Source organism: Labeo rohita, chromosome 13 (genome assembly GCF_022985175.1).
Source record: "Labeo rohita strain BAU-BD-2019 chromosome 13, IGBB_LRoh.1.0, whole genome shotgun sequence".
Classification (NCBI taxonomy): domain Eukaryota; kingdom Metazoa; phylum Chordata; class Actinopteri; order Cypriniformes; family Cyprinidae; genus Labeo; species Labeo rohita.
The window spans coordinates 19,208,575-19,224,239 of record NC_066881.1 but is presented as its reverse complement, the minus strand read 5'-3'; the positions used below and the strand labels follow the sequence as shown (position 1 = coordinate 19,224,239).

The 15,665-nt window shown below is 36.8% G+C and overlaps 2 protein-coding genes across 4 annotated transcripts in view; one reads left to right on the top strand and one right to left on the bottom strand.

Annotated features, from left to right (window-relative positions):
* Window positions 1-1,412: 1,412 nt before the first annotated feature.
* Window positions 1,413-2,998, bottom strand: soul2 (heme-binding protein soul2). The gene is made up of 4 exons (XM_051126559.1): window positions 2,831-2,998; window positions 2,613-2,739; window positions 1,978-2,146; window positions 1,413-1,893 (listed from the first exon to the last, which is right to left on the bottom strand). The coding sequence occupies exons 1-4, from the start codon at window positions 2,963-2,965 to the stop codon at window positions 1,719-1,721; spliced, it is 606 nt and encodes a 201-aa protein (XP_050982516.1). The 5' UTR covers window positions 2,966-2,998; the 3' UTR covers window positions 1,413-1,718.
* A 2,196-nt stretch (window positions 2,999-5,194) lies between these two features.
* Window positions 5,195-15,665, top strand: part of ccdc85a (coiled-coil domain containing 85A) — a 36,406-nt gene continuing 25,935 nt past the window's right edge. Inside the window, exons 1-2 of one of the 3 annotated variants that reach the window (XR_007828995.1) lie at window positions 5,195-5,826; window positions 6,637-8,110. Coding sequence is in view for 2 of the 3 variants with exons in the window: in XM_051126557.1 (XP_050982514.1) it covers window positions 5,587-5,826; window positions 6,637-7,597 (1,201 nt within the window). In the remaining variant the exon portion in view is untranslated. The remainder of the gene's footprint in view (window positions 5,827-6,636; window positions 8,111-15,665) is intronic. The other 2 variants (XM_051126558.1, XM_051126557.1) reach the window with 2 other exon arrangements.

Here is a 15,665-nt window from a genome sequence, read left to right as displayed (position 1 = left end):
TGTTTTGATGCTGGTTTGAGCTGGTCCTTAGCTGGTTTATGCTGGCCATGTTGCTGGTCAAGGACCAGCATAAGCCAACAAAGGACCAGCATAAACCAGCACCAAAACCAGCACCAAAACATACCTAACCAGCATCCCAGCATCAAAACATGCCTACCAGCATATGCTGGTTTTTTCACCAGGGTTTTGATTAAAGTAAACTATTCTTTTAATATTAGCTGAAACTAAAACAAACAATACAAACATCACAAAATTGGCAATGCGTTTACTGGTTATAATTACACTTATATTGGTATTAATGTAAACTGTAATGGACCCTGTGGATTTCTACGAGTAACTGGTCGCAAGCCAGTTAAAACCACTGAAAGCTAATTACTCACTAATGGACTCACTAAAATCCATTTTTTATGGTTTTATCGGTTAAAGTTTGATGGTTTGTAATGGTATTTGTAGTGAAAACCATTAGAACTTCTGTGATGGTTTCTATTGTTTTTGTTAGTATGCTAACGTCTGTATGCTATTAACCTGCCAGGGAGAGTGAGTTACTATAAAGTTTGCTCTCTCTCTCTTTCAGGTGAGGTGCTGGCCCATTTTGTGGAAGAATTGTAGCGTGGAACTGCAGAAGTGAGAAAATGCAGCCTCATCACATTTCCTGGCTCCGCTAGAAAAGATGCGACTAATTAAACTGACTCCAGATCAGTCACCATGACGAAACGTCTCAGATGGGCTGACCCAGTTTTCCTTTCAGCTTGTACACTCCCATATTATACACAAGAGGGAAACCCCCATCAACAAACAATCACACAAACAGTGCCTCCGGCCTATGAATCCAGGACCATATAGCCATGCTGTAAATCAACTCACTATTTATGTATTTTAAGATCACTGAATAAGCTGCAGATGATAAAAACATTGTCCAAAGTCACTCACTTTCTTACAGATTCAAACTGGAATGAGAAGTTACATAATAACTCACAACAAGCTTGGAAGATTCTTGTTCAACTTCACATTCCTTTAGTGTCTATTATTGAGTGTTGTGCTATTTTAATAAAATAGTTCCAGTAACAGCTTAAGGGAAGTTCCAGATCACTAGTTAGACCAGTTTAAGTGGGAGGGGTTTCTTGCAATATGAACAAAAAGCTGATAACACTTGATAACCTAAAATCACATTATTCACATTCAGATCATTCCTCAACCCGTTTCTACTCTGTATTTTAGAATCTTTCGGTATTTTGTGTATTGGGTTTCCGTGTCTTTTCTAGGACTTAATATTTATTATCTTCTTTTGGGAATGCTTTTTACGCAGTTTTCAATTATTTTATTTAGTCCATAAAAGTGGGTGAATTAAACTGAAAAATAGAAGCGCTCACATAGAATGTATAATAAAAAAAAAGTACAAAAATGTTTTGAGTAAAGAGGTCAAAAGTTTTATTATCAAAGCTATTAGCATTAGATTTCAGTAAAACTTTACTTGTTTTTCAGTTTGAATTAATCTGAACCTACAGAGGTAGAAGATAACCATCACATTCCTAAAACCAGTTTATAATTGCTGTCAAACAACTCCAAAGTGCTTACGTAAATGTATTGCTCAAAACTAAACATTTTACAATACAATGATTAAGACTTGAACACCATATTATCATTACGATACATATGGAAATCTCCAATAGTAACTTTGAACTAAAAAGAGGCTACACAGGAATGAGATCTGCAAGTCCTCAGGGTGCACGAACCCAAACTTCATTGTGCCTGTAGAGCAATTCCCATGGTGCATCGTATCCAGCTGCATCAAACTTGTTTTTAACAAACTCCTTCCCTGCAGTTCTGAGGTCATTCCTAAGCTGCTTCACATTCTCTAAGGCGTCTTTATCAGATGCAATACCACCAAATGACCTGTAATGACCAGCAAAGAGAGAATGTTTAAATGAGAAAAAGTCAAACAGTTTTTGACCATCATCCTTTACTAAAATAACTAACCTGACGTAGACAGTACCGCCTGGTATGACTGTTTTTCTGATGGTTTTATCGTTGGGCTCAGGGATGTCTGCGTTAGATTGAAAGAAGGAAAGGGACACCTTTTGCTCACCCGTACCATCAGCTTCCTTGACTGACACCACAACAGGCCTAGTCATATCAATCTCCTTTTCTGAGAAGTTAAATTAAGGTACACTGTTACTGGAATGTTTATTAAAAAATCCAATCAAAAGCATGAATTTGAAGGAGCAGTAATACATTTTCACATGAACAAACAATGAATAATACGTCTACAGCATTTATTAATATTAGTTCATGTTCATTTGTAACCTAACATTAAGAAAGGCTAATAAATTCTCTAATAATTTCCAGTACACTCTTAAAAATAAAGATTCCAAAAGGGTGTTTTTGCATAGAAGAGCAATTTTCGGTTCCCCAAAGAACCTTTCAGTGAACATTTCCTAAAAGAACCAATTTTAAGAACATTTAAAAAAATCTAAAGAACCTTTTCTGGATTTGAAAAGTTCCATGAATGTTCTAAGTTCTTCACAGATGCCAATAAAGAACCTTTGTTTTTAATGCATTATCTAATGTTAACAAACGAGACCTGACCAGTGTTACCAGTGTAGCTTACTTACCCTCACTGTTTTCACCTTGATCGAAATAATACAGTTTCCAAAATCCATCCTTTAAATCACTCTCGCTGGTTCCCGCAATATCGGTTGTAATCCAATGGCTTACTTCGTATTTGCGCTCCTCAAATCCCTTTTTGTGTAACACAGTGATATAAATATTTAAAAAAGAATAGACCATGTTTGAAATAACCCAAACTACAAAACAAAAGTCATAGGCCTACCTCATATTTTTGTACCACAGTGTACTCTGGACACTTACGGTTATGACAGAACCAGGGTGCTTCCCAAGATTCTGTACTTGGGAAACATACAAATCCAACAAGGAGACACAAAACAGAAAGCACAGTCCTCGCCATTGCGCTGTGAGGTGAAAAATGTTGTTACAGGTTGTGTACGGTGTTCTTGTCATCCTGTAGACACACCCCTTGACACAACTTTACACAACTCTCCCTCCCACCGCCACTAAACTACCGTCTAGCATAACACCAGGGAAACAATTAACCTGCTACAATACAGTACAGGTTTTCTTTTCTTCCTTAAAACACATAAAGGTAAATGTGAAAGAAGAGTAGATCTTTTCCATGTACTTAAAACAAAAAAGGATAGTGTAAACTCACATTATAAAGTACTATGATAGATATTTAATGAATAGTGACTTACATTTGTGTGTTTGAACCCAGCAGTGGGTTATTAATCTATCAGCATTGCGTTTCATCATTAGTAAGTGTACTGTAAATTGCTTTGAATAAAAGTGTCAGTTATATGACTAATGAATCATTATTAAATTGACTAAACTGGCAAAGTTAGGGCTTGCTTAATGTCTGGTGTCAGCTGGAATCACCGGAGTTATATAAATGAAGGAAAAAAAGTGGAACATTTCCTCATAAATAATTTGTCTCTTTAATTCAAAATAAAACTGGTAGGCTGAACAGGAGCTCAACTGGTACGAACCTATAATTCCCTTGAAAGTGATCCAGTTTTTCCAGAACTAATCATAAAACAAAGCAAAATTCTAATGGAAGGAGCTTAGCACAATCACCCTTCACAAATCATATGCTTTCATGACTTTTGAATGTTGCCTGTGGCTAAGGTGGGATGTCTAAATTGCTTTTATTTTCACTTTTAGAAGAAGTTTTAAAAGAAATAGATGTGCACAAATGTAATTTATTAACAGGTAAGGAAAGTTTGAGTGAGGTATTAGAGAACACAAATTGTCTTTACAAAGATGTCTTTGCTTCCAGAACCAGTTAATCTGAACAATTTGAGATGACAGCCTATCCTCTGTCCTACATCTTAGACAATACCTGTTTAAATTAGCAACTCATTTTCCAAAACAGTGTTATGTTCTGTAAACTGACCTCTGTGTTGTGACACTCGCTTGACAGACCCACCAACGCATAGATGAATATTGTCATTTCATATCCCTTAAATGGCTTTTTCCTGTAGTGAACACAAACAATGAGTCCAGTGCCAGTTTGCACTACATTAAAGAATACTAGAGTTACGAGATTATTTTTAATTAATAAAAATAATAATAATACATTTAACTATGACCTATAATATATAAATACATCAATAGCCATCCTTCAGGATCGTCCCTCCAGTCTGATAATAATAATAATAATAATAATACAATTATGAAATCAATAAATAATAATACAAAATAAATAAATAACCACCTTCAGGACTATCGCTCCAGTCTCTATAATAATAATAATAACATTAAATAAATACATAAATAAATAGCTGGACTATTCCTCCAGTCTGATATGTATTTTAAATATAATAATAATAATAATAATAATACATGAAATAAACAAACAAACAAACACCTTCAGGACTAATCCAGTCTGATATTTATTTTAAATATCAGACCTCCAGTCCGATATTTATTTTAAATGTAAGTAAGTAAATAAATAACCAACTACCCTCAGGATTAATCCAGTCTGATATTTTAATGTAATAATAATAATAATAATAATAATAATAATAATAATAATAATAACAAACAAACAAACAAATTTTCACCTTCAGGACTAATCCAGTCTGATATTTACTTTAAATACAAGTCCTCCAGTCTGAAATGTATTTAAAATGTAATAAATAAATAAATAAATAACCACCTTCAGGACTAATCTTATAATAATAATAATAATAATAATAATAATAATAATAATAATAATAATAACAATAAATAAATACATACATACATACATACATACATACATATATATATACCTTCACGACTAATTTATTTTAAATATAAGACCTCCAGTCTGACATTTATTTTAAATAAATACCTTCAGGACTAATCCAGTCTGACATTTACTTTAAACAAACAAATAAATAAATAGCCATCTCCAGGACTAATCCAGTCTGCTATTTATTTTAAATGTAATAATAAATAAATAAATACTATGCTTAACTGGCAGATTACTTATATGACCAAGTGATGTAGGCTTTCTTTATTACCGCCAGATGGCGTCCAATATCAAAAAGTCAGCTGTTTCCAAGAGAAGGGGGCGTGTGACGGAACAGCGAAAGAGAGACGGAGAGAGAGAAAAATCACAACTCAGCCAGTCGAGCAATTTGAGAGGCTGCTGTCACGCACCCTGCGCACAGAAGCGACCAGCCGTGCGCCTTCTTCATGAGCGCGGACAGCGGGCACGGGTTCAACACTGCACTGAGCTGGACAGGATGCTGACGGACAGATGGAAACAGACACAGTCTCTGCCATAGAACAGAGGGTCCACCCGTACAGCAAGTGCGTAAGGGGGAGAAGTATTCGCCGGCACTCTAGGGCTGCATCCCTGTCTTCAGAGGGGACAGCATGGACATAACAGTTACCGTTAAAATGATAGTCTCACAAATTCGATCCTAACAAGAGGGAATTTGCGGGAAAGTGCGAACGAAGGATTTTACCGGCTTGTCTGCGATTTGTTTTATAGCCTAGCACTTCGATAAGTTGCTCGGGAGAATGGAAAAGCCCACCCAGCCTCAGCTGCAGTCGAGCATATCCAAGAGCGCAGAAGGTCCCTCAGAGGACCTCTCCAAACTTACGGATGAGGAGCTTCTGAAATGGAGCAAGGAGGAGCTGGTTCGCCGGCTCCGCAGAGCCGAAGCGGAGAAGATGAGCGTCATAGTGGACCACAGCAATCTCATCCGAGAGGTGAACCGCAGGCTTCAGCAGCATCTCACCGAAATACGGGGGCTGAAGGTAAGGCGAGCCTGTGTTCAGGTGACAGGGTGTGGGCGAAATGGAATAGCGATTGCATTAATCCTTCTTAGGTCATTTTTGGTTAGAAATAGTACATCGCTTTTGGTACCAAACAAACAAACAAACAAACAAACAAACAAACAAAAATTAAATGCTTGTATAAAATGTATAAATGCTTTTAAGTGTTTGTATAAAACTTTTTAAAGCGTCCTGTGGCCTTTACAGAAGTAGCATTTAAAGCGTTTCACTTTTTTTCTAGCTTTTTATAAGTATTTTTTCTTTTTGTGTCCATATTTATCTTTAATGATGAGGTATAATGGGGCTAAAGGTTCCCCAGAGTGCTTCTTAAATGTCATTTTATATGAAGAGTGCATGTCAACACGTGTCTTATGTAAAACAAGAAAACAAAATAAAAAAATAAATAAAAAAATGTTGTAACCAGATGTGTAAAGTAGGCCCATACCGGCAAATCCTGTTACAATGGTAATTTACAATATTAAAACATATGCAATAATATATTCTTTTATTATTTTTTAATATTGGATTTTTAAATATAATTTTAATTGTAGTTTAATGATTTTTAAAATTTTCTTTTTATAACATTATTATTCTAAATAAGAAGTTATTATTAGTACTAACACGCACATATATTTTTCTTTTTTTACACATTTTTGTTACAAAACTCTAGAATATTCTACTAGAATACCTCCTGTCTTTCTCCGTTGTGCAGCATTTGTTTAACTTCACTTTCATCAGTCAAACTGGCTTTGCTTAGACAACAGTGTTGAGTCATAGATTTTATTGTTCCAGGACGTGAATCAGAAGCTGCAAGAGGACAACCAGGAGCTGCGGGACCTCTGCTGCTTTCTGGATGATGACCGGCAGAAAGGGAAAAAGGTGTCGAGGGAGTGGCAGCGCCTGGGCCGCTACAGTGCAGGGATCATGCGTAAGGAGGTGACGCTTTACCTGCAAAAGCTAAAAGAGCTGGAGCAGAGGCAGGAGGAAGTGGTGAGGGAGAACCTTGAACTGAGAGAGCTGTGCCTCATGCTGGATGAGGAGAAGGGCTCTGGAGGTACCGGCGGGTCAGCGGGTACCGGGGGACCAGCCGGCTGCAGGAATTCAATCGATAGCCAGAGCAGCCTGTCTCACGCTAGCGGCCCTGGGCCTGGCCTACTAAGGGATGTGGGTGACGGGAGCAGTACCTCCAGCGCGGGCAGCACCGACAGCCCTGACCATCTCACACATAAGCAGCAGCTGTTGGGTGGCCCGGTTGGAGGCAGTCCTGATCACCTACATAAGCCAGGCTCAGGGGAGGAGGCAACGGGTCCTGAGCAAGCAAGCCGCAGACATAGCACCAGCCAGGAGTACGGAGCGCATACCTTTCCCCAGGTGTGCCGGTCACGCTGTGGGTCCTTCTCCAGTCCGGATCATAAGGGCCTGCGGGGTCTCAGTCCAGACAAACTTGGCAAGAGAGGCAGCCCAGAGCAGTTCTCAAAACACTTGCTGGTGTCCTCTCAGCCACCTGGCAGCCCTGATCTTTTCCAGAAGCACAGGGGTAGCATGGGTAGCGTGTGTGGGAGCCTAGAACCCAAACAGATTCTATCAGGGACACCGGAGCACCTACAGAAGGGCCGTGTCATATCTGGGAGCCCTGAGTTGTTGAGGCATCAGCATGGCAAGTTTGGCAGCCCCGGCCGAGAGGTGGCACAGAAGAGGCCGGGCGTAGAGGAGATGTCCCCTCATCACCGGAGCATCTATAGCGGTATGAATGGTGGGTCCGATTGGAGCCTGCTGTAGCACCCACAATGAGATACACGGAGTCCCATTTGAGTACACCACACGCAGAGGGGATGGTCATCCTTCATCCTGGAGCCAGCAAAGCCCCAATTCCCAGCCAGGCACTAAACCATCCCATTCAGCCAGCCATGATCTGCATTTAGTCTAGTTTTGCTTTGCTCAGTTCAGGAGAGGCAATGGCCATATAGAGCAGGGGCTTTAGTGTCTGGCTAGAGCACAACATCTCATCTCTGGTAAAGGTCGGTGGTGTCCAGTCTTGGTCCTCTCGGGCCATGATTTTAGCAGGCTTTAGCTGCCTCCTATCAATCAGCCTCTGTACCTGTGCCTCCGAAGCCATTTTTATATGCTCTGGAACCCAGCTGAGGGAACACTGTAATCTGTCAATCAATGAAAGACCAAAATGCTCAGAGGCCCAACAAAAGCCAGAAGACAGTGCTGCCCAGGAGGACCAGGAGTGGACACCATTGTATTTGCCATATGCACGCAGGTGAGTGGAGTGGCAAAGTATGAGTCAGCAGCACTTAAGAAGGAACAGTGTTAAAGGGGTCATGAACTGCCTTTGTTTTTTATTTTGTACTGTTCTCTAAAGTCTACGTATAATGTTATCAAGATTTCTACATAAAAAAAACATAATTTACAAGTAATAGGCTATTTTATGTCCTGTTGTGACCTCCTCATCAGAACACTCTGTTTGAATAGGCATGGCGGAGTGTAGACTCAGATGGATGCTGCAGTGATTTAGGTAAAAAATGCATGAATCCTCAGTACATATTAAACAATTTGCAATAACAGATAAAGCAATAGTGACAACTTAATAAAAACAGTTACTCACACTTGTGTGTTACAACATTACTGTTGGATTCAATGTAGGGCAAGTTTTACTAACAGGTTGCGCCAGCGCAAACCGTCTTTTGGCGTTAAAATTGTACTGTCAGTGAAGAATTAGCACTGAAAAGGTGTGGACGCAGTTATTTTTGCACCTGACCTTATTGAATGTGCATTTGTAGGAGTTTCCCTCTCAGACGCAAAATTTATGGGAGGAGAGTATTAAAATGTATCATGCAGCATGTTTTTACTAATGTTTGTTCTTGTCAAATTACTGGCATTTGCGCCATTATTTATCGCCCAAAAAAGCATCTCTTAAACTGTTTTGCGCTTTAAATGGCTGCAATTATTGTTGCTAGGAGGAGCCACCGCAGAGAACAGAGGGCACATGGTAGAAGGGAGATGATTTTTTCCACATGTATAATTTTATTTGGAATGCTAGAAGAACACATTACCCATATCATTTGCCAATCCACGTTATTTTTAATTTGCTTCAGGAAATAAAAGACGACTTTGAACCCTCAACTAGGAGTCACGCAATACCAGGTCTATCAAAACTTTAAGCAAAGCTTAATTTTTTGGCCTCCGGTTCTTTTCATCGTACTATGGCTTCTTTATTCTTTATTTGCGACTACACAATATGTTGCGTTGGTTGATATGTAAATGAGATGTTGCTTCTGTGTTCTTTAATTTGCAGATTGTTGGCAAATCACCCGCAGAAATTTCCGTTTAGTAAAACTGGTCCATAGTTTTATTCAGTCTTTCCTAATGTTAGGATCAGAAGGAAGGCAATGCAAAGACTGTGTTTTTCCACAATTTGGCACTGCAAAGAATCTTCTTGTATTAAAAGCCATCTTTATTGATTGGTTTCAGCGTAGACCTGCGTTTGCCACTCTCATTATTTACACTACATGTGTGAATTGGTGGGCGGGGCTAAACAGGCAGTGATGTACAAACAGGCTTTATGTTCTTCTGTGGAGGCGGTGATTAGCCACACTATTACATCATAAAGTGGCACATTCCACAACCTGCCATTTAGACAGACTGGCTTCAATATAAGCTGTTTTTAGACTAACAAGAGAATTTTGATTTCTTAGTTCATGACCCCTTTAAAAAAAGGGCCATTAATTCTATTTATCTACCTACCCCCTTTTTCTTGTGTCCCTACAAACTTTCAAACAAAGTACTTCCTTATTTCCAAACTTTGCTTTTCTACTTTACCTATAACATTTTCTTGAAATTCTAGTTGAATCAAATTACAATTGCAATTCTGCATCCTGTTTGCTATGTTATTTCAAATTCAGGATTTGAATTGGAATTTTAAAGGCATTCTTAATTCATCTGTGAATGGTGCCCACCCTGGTGCATAAGCTGCATGTTACAACCCATAAATGCTCCTGAATTACACACGTATGCGCACAAATATATGCTGTGCATATGCACACATCACCCAGAATAGTTTCAACTCCTACAGCAAGCTTCATTCACTTAGATACACCCAGCATAAGGCTCATAAACACCTCAGCAGTGGTAAAAACATTCACACACACATACACCACAAGGTGCTGGTACAGATCTCAGCTGGGTCTTGTCACGCTTGTTCATTTTTGTAGCATCAACTTGGTGATCCTGCTAGTAGTTTCTGTGGGGTTTTTCTTTTTCGAGTTCAAACCCATGGCTTTGATGCTGCTCATGCTCCACTGTTTGAGCTACCAAATACTAATCTAAATTATTGTGTCCCGTCAGAACTGCACTTTTGAAATACTTCATGCTGTAGCTTTATGAACAGATGCTGACATATCAAAAAAGCTGCAGTGAACATTACTGGAGGACAAACCATGTGAATGTGTGCAGAACAATAGGGAGGAATATCCAACTCTCCTCCTGATGTGTAGCATTCTCTCCAACTATTTTGTGCTAATGATTTCTTAGAGGAGAAAAGTGCTGAGTTGTGTGGCCTGCCAAGGCTGTGGGATTCTTCCTGAAGCTGTGGGCTGTTTACCTTGCGCTGCATTTAATAGGAAAATAACAGCTGCTAATTAACACCTGAGTTCACTGACCTAAATGGATGCTCTGCAGATCTCAAACTAGAAATTGTGCTGCTATTCTGATGAAGGATGGTTCTAAATGTCACATTTTGATTTATAGATTGTACAAAAACATGATTATGAAATGGTAGAGGTATGGAAGTATCCTTCCTGGGCAGATGGATAGTTGATTTAGAAGCTGCTTTTATATTATGTCCTGTGGTTTGTTTCTTCTTTGAGTTCACAAAGGCCTTGCATGCTAGCTTGGTACCAGACGGCCTGTACCGAGATCCATCCTGCTGTTGATTTGTGTCTTTTGACAACACAAGCTAACAAAGAGAGAATAAGCTATTGTACTCTCTCTTTTTCTTTCTCCCTTCTTTCAATCATTCGCTTTTCTTGAGATACACATTTGTGTTCTTTCATTTTTTCTCCAGACTAAAACTGTCTTTTCCTAATAGTGCAGATCCAATTAAATTTTTCCACTGATGCTCTGGGTTGGTGCATATCCTCACTTTCCAATCTGCTTACTGCTCCATATCCCTCAGAACAGGCATTCCAGTAGAGACTAACAATCCCCAGTGTGTCTAATTAGTCGTAAATACACATTTAAAAAAAAAAAAATTTTGGTTAATCAGTAAAAAAAATAATTTACACTCTTCATGGAACCACATGCTCACATTCTGAGCAGGGAATTACAGTTTATCCCTGTTGGCCGTGGCTACCCAGCCTGGATTATCCCTTAAGAAGGTTTTGACAGTCGGATTTCACTTTTTCTCCTCCCTTCCTGGGGTGTGTCCTGCAATGCACAGTAGCTCTGATGTTTTTGGTTTTGACTGAACAAGCTCCTCTGTAGTTGACTAGAGGTGGTCCGAATCTATGTTCAGAGAGGTTCTAGTGTAGGCTACTTGTTGGCAGATTCATATTCAATGAATTAACAAATCTAATTCAGAAGAGGTTTGTGAATGTTTAAAAAGCTGTTTTTATTTCTTCTGGTGCAATTCTAACCAACAGCTACATAAAACAATTTTTATTTTCCAGATTTCCAGAGTTTCAAAGAAACTCTTTATATGCAAAGCTTGGTTTGTCTTTCTGTCAAAAGTTGATAGCAAAAATGAATGAATGTTATTTCCCTTTTGTCACTTTTCTAATGATTTTTTGATTAGTAGACATAATAAACTTATATCAGTAACACGCTCCAAGCAGTCTGATTTAATAGTTTAAAGAAAAGTCTTCTGTGAAGGACTTCAGAAGTTATTTGCTTTTAAAGATGTCTAAAAATTTAAAAACTTTGTGTCAAGCAAAGTATTTGGGACTTAACACTTGCATGCAGCAGCAAGCACGTTCACAGTTAAGTAATAAAATCTCATAAGAACCATTTCATAAGAGCCATAATTGCCTTTTTATAAACTTAATTGGATTACAGAACGAACTTTGAGTTTAGTAAAACTTATGAACAAGGTTTAAAGGTTAGTTTACCCAAAAATGAAAACTTCTACCATCATTGACTCAACCTTGAGTCCAGTGTTAATTTCGTTAATGAAAACTATGATGAAAAATGTTCGTTGACAGACTTTTTCCCCTATGACTAAAACGAGACGATGATGAAACAACAATAAAGTCAATGAATGATAACCATATCAACATGCAATATCATTGACAATAAGACAAGACTAAAATGTATTTAAAAAAAAATAAAACCTATACAAAACTGAGGTTCCCAGATATCGAGAGTTCATATCCCCAAATCAGAGTTTCTCTGTTAGATGGATACATTTTCTGCCCAGTGTTTTGCTTAATTTTTGCAATCTGGCAACCAGGTGCACACTCTTCATTGCAGAAATGCCGGCAACAGTTTGAAAACAAAGACAAACCTGTCTGCCTGCTGACAAATCTGTCTGTTTTCTGTCATGAGATCTTGACCATTTTGTTTGCAAGTGTGGTTGCTGAATAAATGCACTTACTCAACTGTTTTAACAGAGAAATAGTAATAGAAATAGAAATTTGGAATTATTGGAATTAGAATTTTTGCATATCTAAGTCTTTGATGTTAATTTATATATTAAATAGTCTATAATAAATCAGTCATTAGATAAGGTAAAATAAACCATGTGCATGTGTTCACATTCCGATGGTTTGTGCTTACTGGTGAAAGTGCAATAGCTGAAATGTAAAAATAAATTTCTCAAATGACAACAATCATTGTGATTATAATTTTGAGCAAAAAAAGAGAAAATAAATAAAAAATATTTATTATGTATATATAAATACACACACATACATGCATATATTAAGAAAAAACATGCTGGATTTATATATAAAATAATATAAATTATATACAATTATAAATATATACACAAATATTTTTTTAAATATATATTTATATCTATATCTATATATACATACAGCATGACAGAAAGTTTTCATTGACTAAAACTAGACTAAAATGCTCAGAAATTTAGTCGACTAAAACTTGACTAAACAAAAACAGGACAAGGTTGACTAAATATGTGACCCTGGACCACAAAACCAGTCATAAGGGTCAATTTTTGGAAACTGAGCATTATACATCATCTGAAAGCTGAATAAATAAGCTTTCCATTGATGTACGGTTTGTTAGGATGAGACAATATTTGGCCGAAATACAACTATTTGAATATATGGAGTCTGAGGGGGCAAAAAAAAAATCAAAATATTGAGAAAATCACCTTTAAATTTGTCCAAATGAAGTTCTTACTAATGCATATTACTAATCAAAAATTAAATTTTGATACATTTTTAAAAATATCTTCATGAAACATGATCTTTAGGTAATTTCCTAATGATTTTTGGCATAAAAGAAAAATCAATAATTTTAACCCATACAGTGTATTTTTGGCTATTGCTACAAATATACCCCAGCGACTTAAGACTGGTTTTGTGGTTCAGGGTCACATATGATAACTAAAATAAAAACATTTGACACAAGACTAAGACTAATTTAAAAGACTAAGACTAAATTTAAAAAATGGCTGACAAAATTAACACTACTTGTGTTGTTCCAAACCTTTATGACTTTCATTGAATGTACAGAAAAAAATGATTTTCCACTGAAGAAAGGCTGGTTTGGACCGACATGAATAAATGATTACAGAATTTTCATTTGTGGGTAAACTATCACTTTAACTTTGTTTTTTTGAGAATTTTTTACTCCAGATGCTTCTTTTCTATGCAGTTTGTTGAGCTCAGAGCAATGAAATGCATTCTAAAACATCTTGACATGACCTGACTCGACCCACAGAAGACCTTGCGTTTGACCTTGACCGACCTCTCCCTAAATATAGCTGTATAGCCTATAGCTGTCCTGTAAATCAGCTTTAAACTGGGTCTCCACCTAAGTGTTCCTTAGGGCCCGGTGTTGAGAAATCATACCGTCTATCAATCAGTCCGTCTGTCAGTGCGTTGTGTAAATAATGAATAATGCTGTAGCTCAGCTGCATTTGCATTGGTAATGTGACACAGAACAAGCACTGCTGGCTGTTCACGCTTCACGCTTTGTGGGCTTTCGTCGTAGTTCCAGGCTGATGTGGCGGTACAAGTCTGTGGCCCTTTGCAGTAATTTAATTTGCAATCTGTGGAATACATTTCTAATTGCTTGCCTTGACATTTAAGTGGAATTTAATTTCTTTTCCTTTCATTTCTCAAGAGATAAAGGCCCTGGCGATCGCGGCTGGCATCAGACGGCTGTTTTTTTGCTCTCTTGCTGGGGAGCCAGGGGTTGTGTAACAGTTAGGAAACAGTTCTCAGAAGCCTGGTACTAAATTAAATCTACTCAGCTCTTTGTGACCTGGCCAATGACTGATCTTGAATGCTCAGCCATAATTAATGACTGTCTGCTTGTTTTATGGTTTAATGAAAAATACTAATCCTGCTAAGCTGTGTCCTAAACAGACAGCAATTTATCCCCCCTGTGATCGGCGTGTGCGGTTGCTAATTCCATAATCTATTCGTTGTCATGCGGACTTCGGCACGCAGCAATTCCAAAGTGCTGCGTGTGGTGTAGAAAACGAAGCTGATGAGACGGTTTCTGGGGTAAATAGGTGAACGCACTAGTAGAAGTGGAGAGCTACAATGTTTATTGATCTCTCATTAGCGCACAAGTGAGCAATTGATTCAGGCTTTCTGCTACTGCGACGGAGAGAAGAAATCTTGAATTTAAGATATGCAGAATAGATTGTGGAAAAGAAGTTAGTATGAGAGATAAATGAAGCATTGATTGCTACATCATTTTAGTTTAAAGAGAAGTAGTACAGGTGGTGTTAAGCTAGGGCACCATGAAATTTTTTTCCCAAATTCTGTTTTAATTTATTCCAAATTCCCTTTTTTTTCATCTTAATTTTTCTGGATTCTGTTTTTTTTTTTCTGACTGTCTTTTAATGGTTAAATTAATAATAATAATAATAATAATAAATGTCTGATTAATTGACATTATGAACCTTACACAATTTACCAGCAATTTATTAAAAGTTTAACAAAAATTACATTTTAAGGCCCTTTGAACTACAAATTATTATTATTATTATTATTATTATTTTCAAATCCAGTTTTATTTTTACCAAATTCTTTGTTTTGCATTAATTTTCTTAATGGTTTCATTAACTTTTAATAATCAAAAGCATCTCTAATTAATTTATTTTATCAAAAAAAAAAAAAATGTGTTGTGTATATACATTTTATTGGCAAATACATTTTATGGAAAATATTCCATAAAAACAAATGTTTTCAAAATAGTTTTATTTTTAGTAGAAGTACTATTGTGTATACAGAAAAATAATGATATATAATATCATTATTTTTATATTAATATATAATATATGATGATATATAAATAAAATTGTGTACAGAAAAATAATTAATAATACAAGGGGATTCTCTTGTAATGGTTAAATTAAAAACATGAATCAAAAAACATGTCTAATTAATTGAAATCATCAAACTTAAACTTTTAATAAATTGCTGTTAAATTGTGTAACAAAATTTACATTTTGTAAGGCCCTATGAATGTTTTTCCCCTCAAATTCAGCTTTATTTTTTACCAAATTCTGTTTTTTCATTTACTTTTCTGTATTCCATTTTATCAGTTTTATTAAATATTTAATAATCAAAAGCATTTCTAATTAATTCATTTTATATAAAAAAGTATTTGTAATA

Bases quoted from the DNA above. Each gene is read 5' to 3' on its own strand.
- soul2 (XM_051126559.1), bottom strand. From the start codon at position 2,965: ATGGCGAGGACTGTGCTTTCTGTTTTGTGTCTCCTTGTTGGATTTGTA. The intron at 2,147-2,612 runs GTAAGTAAGCTA...TTAACTTCTCAG, and splicing joins TCAAGGTGAAAACAGTGAGG to AAAAGGAGATTGATATGACT. The intron at 1,894-1,977 runs GTTAGTTATTTT...TGGTCATTACAG, and splicing joins GGCGGTACTGTCTACGTCAG to GTCATTTGGTGGTATTGCAT.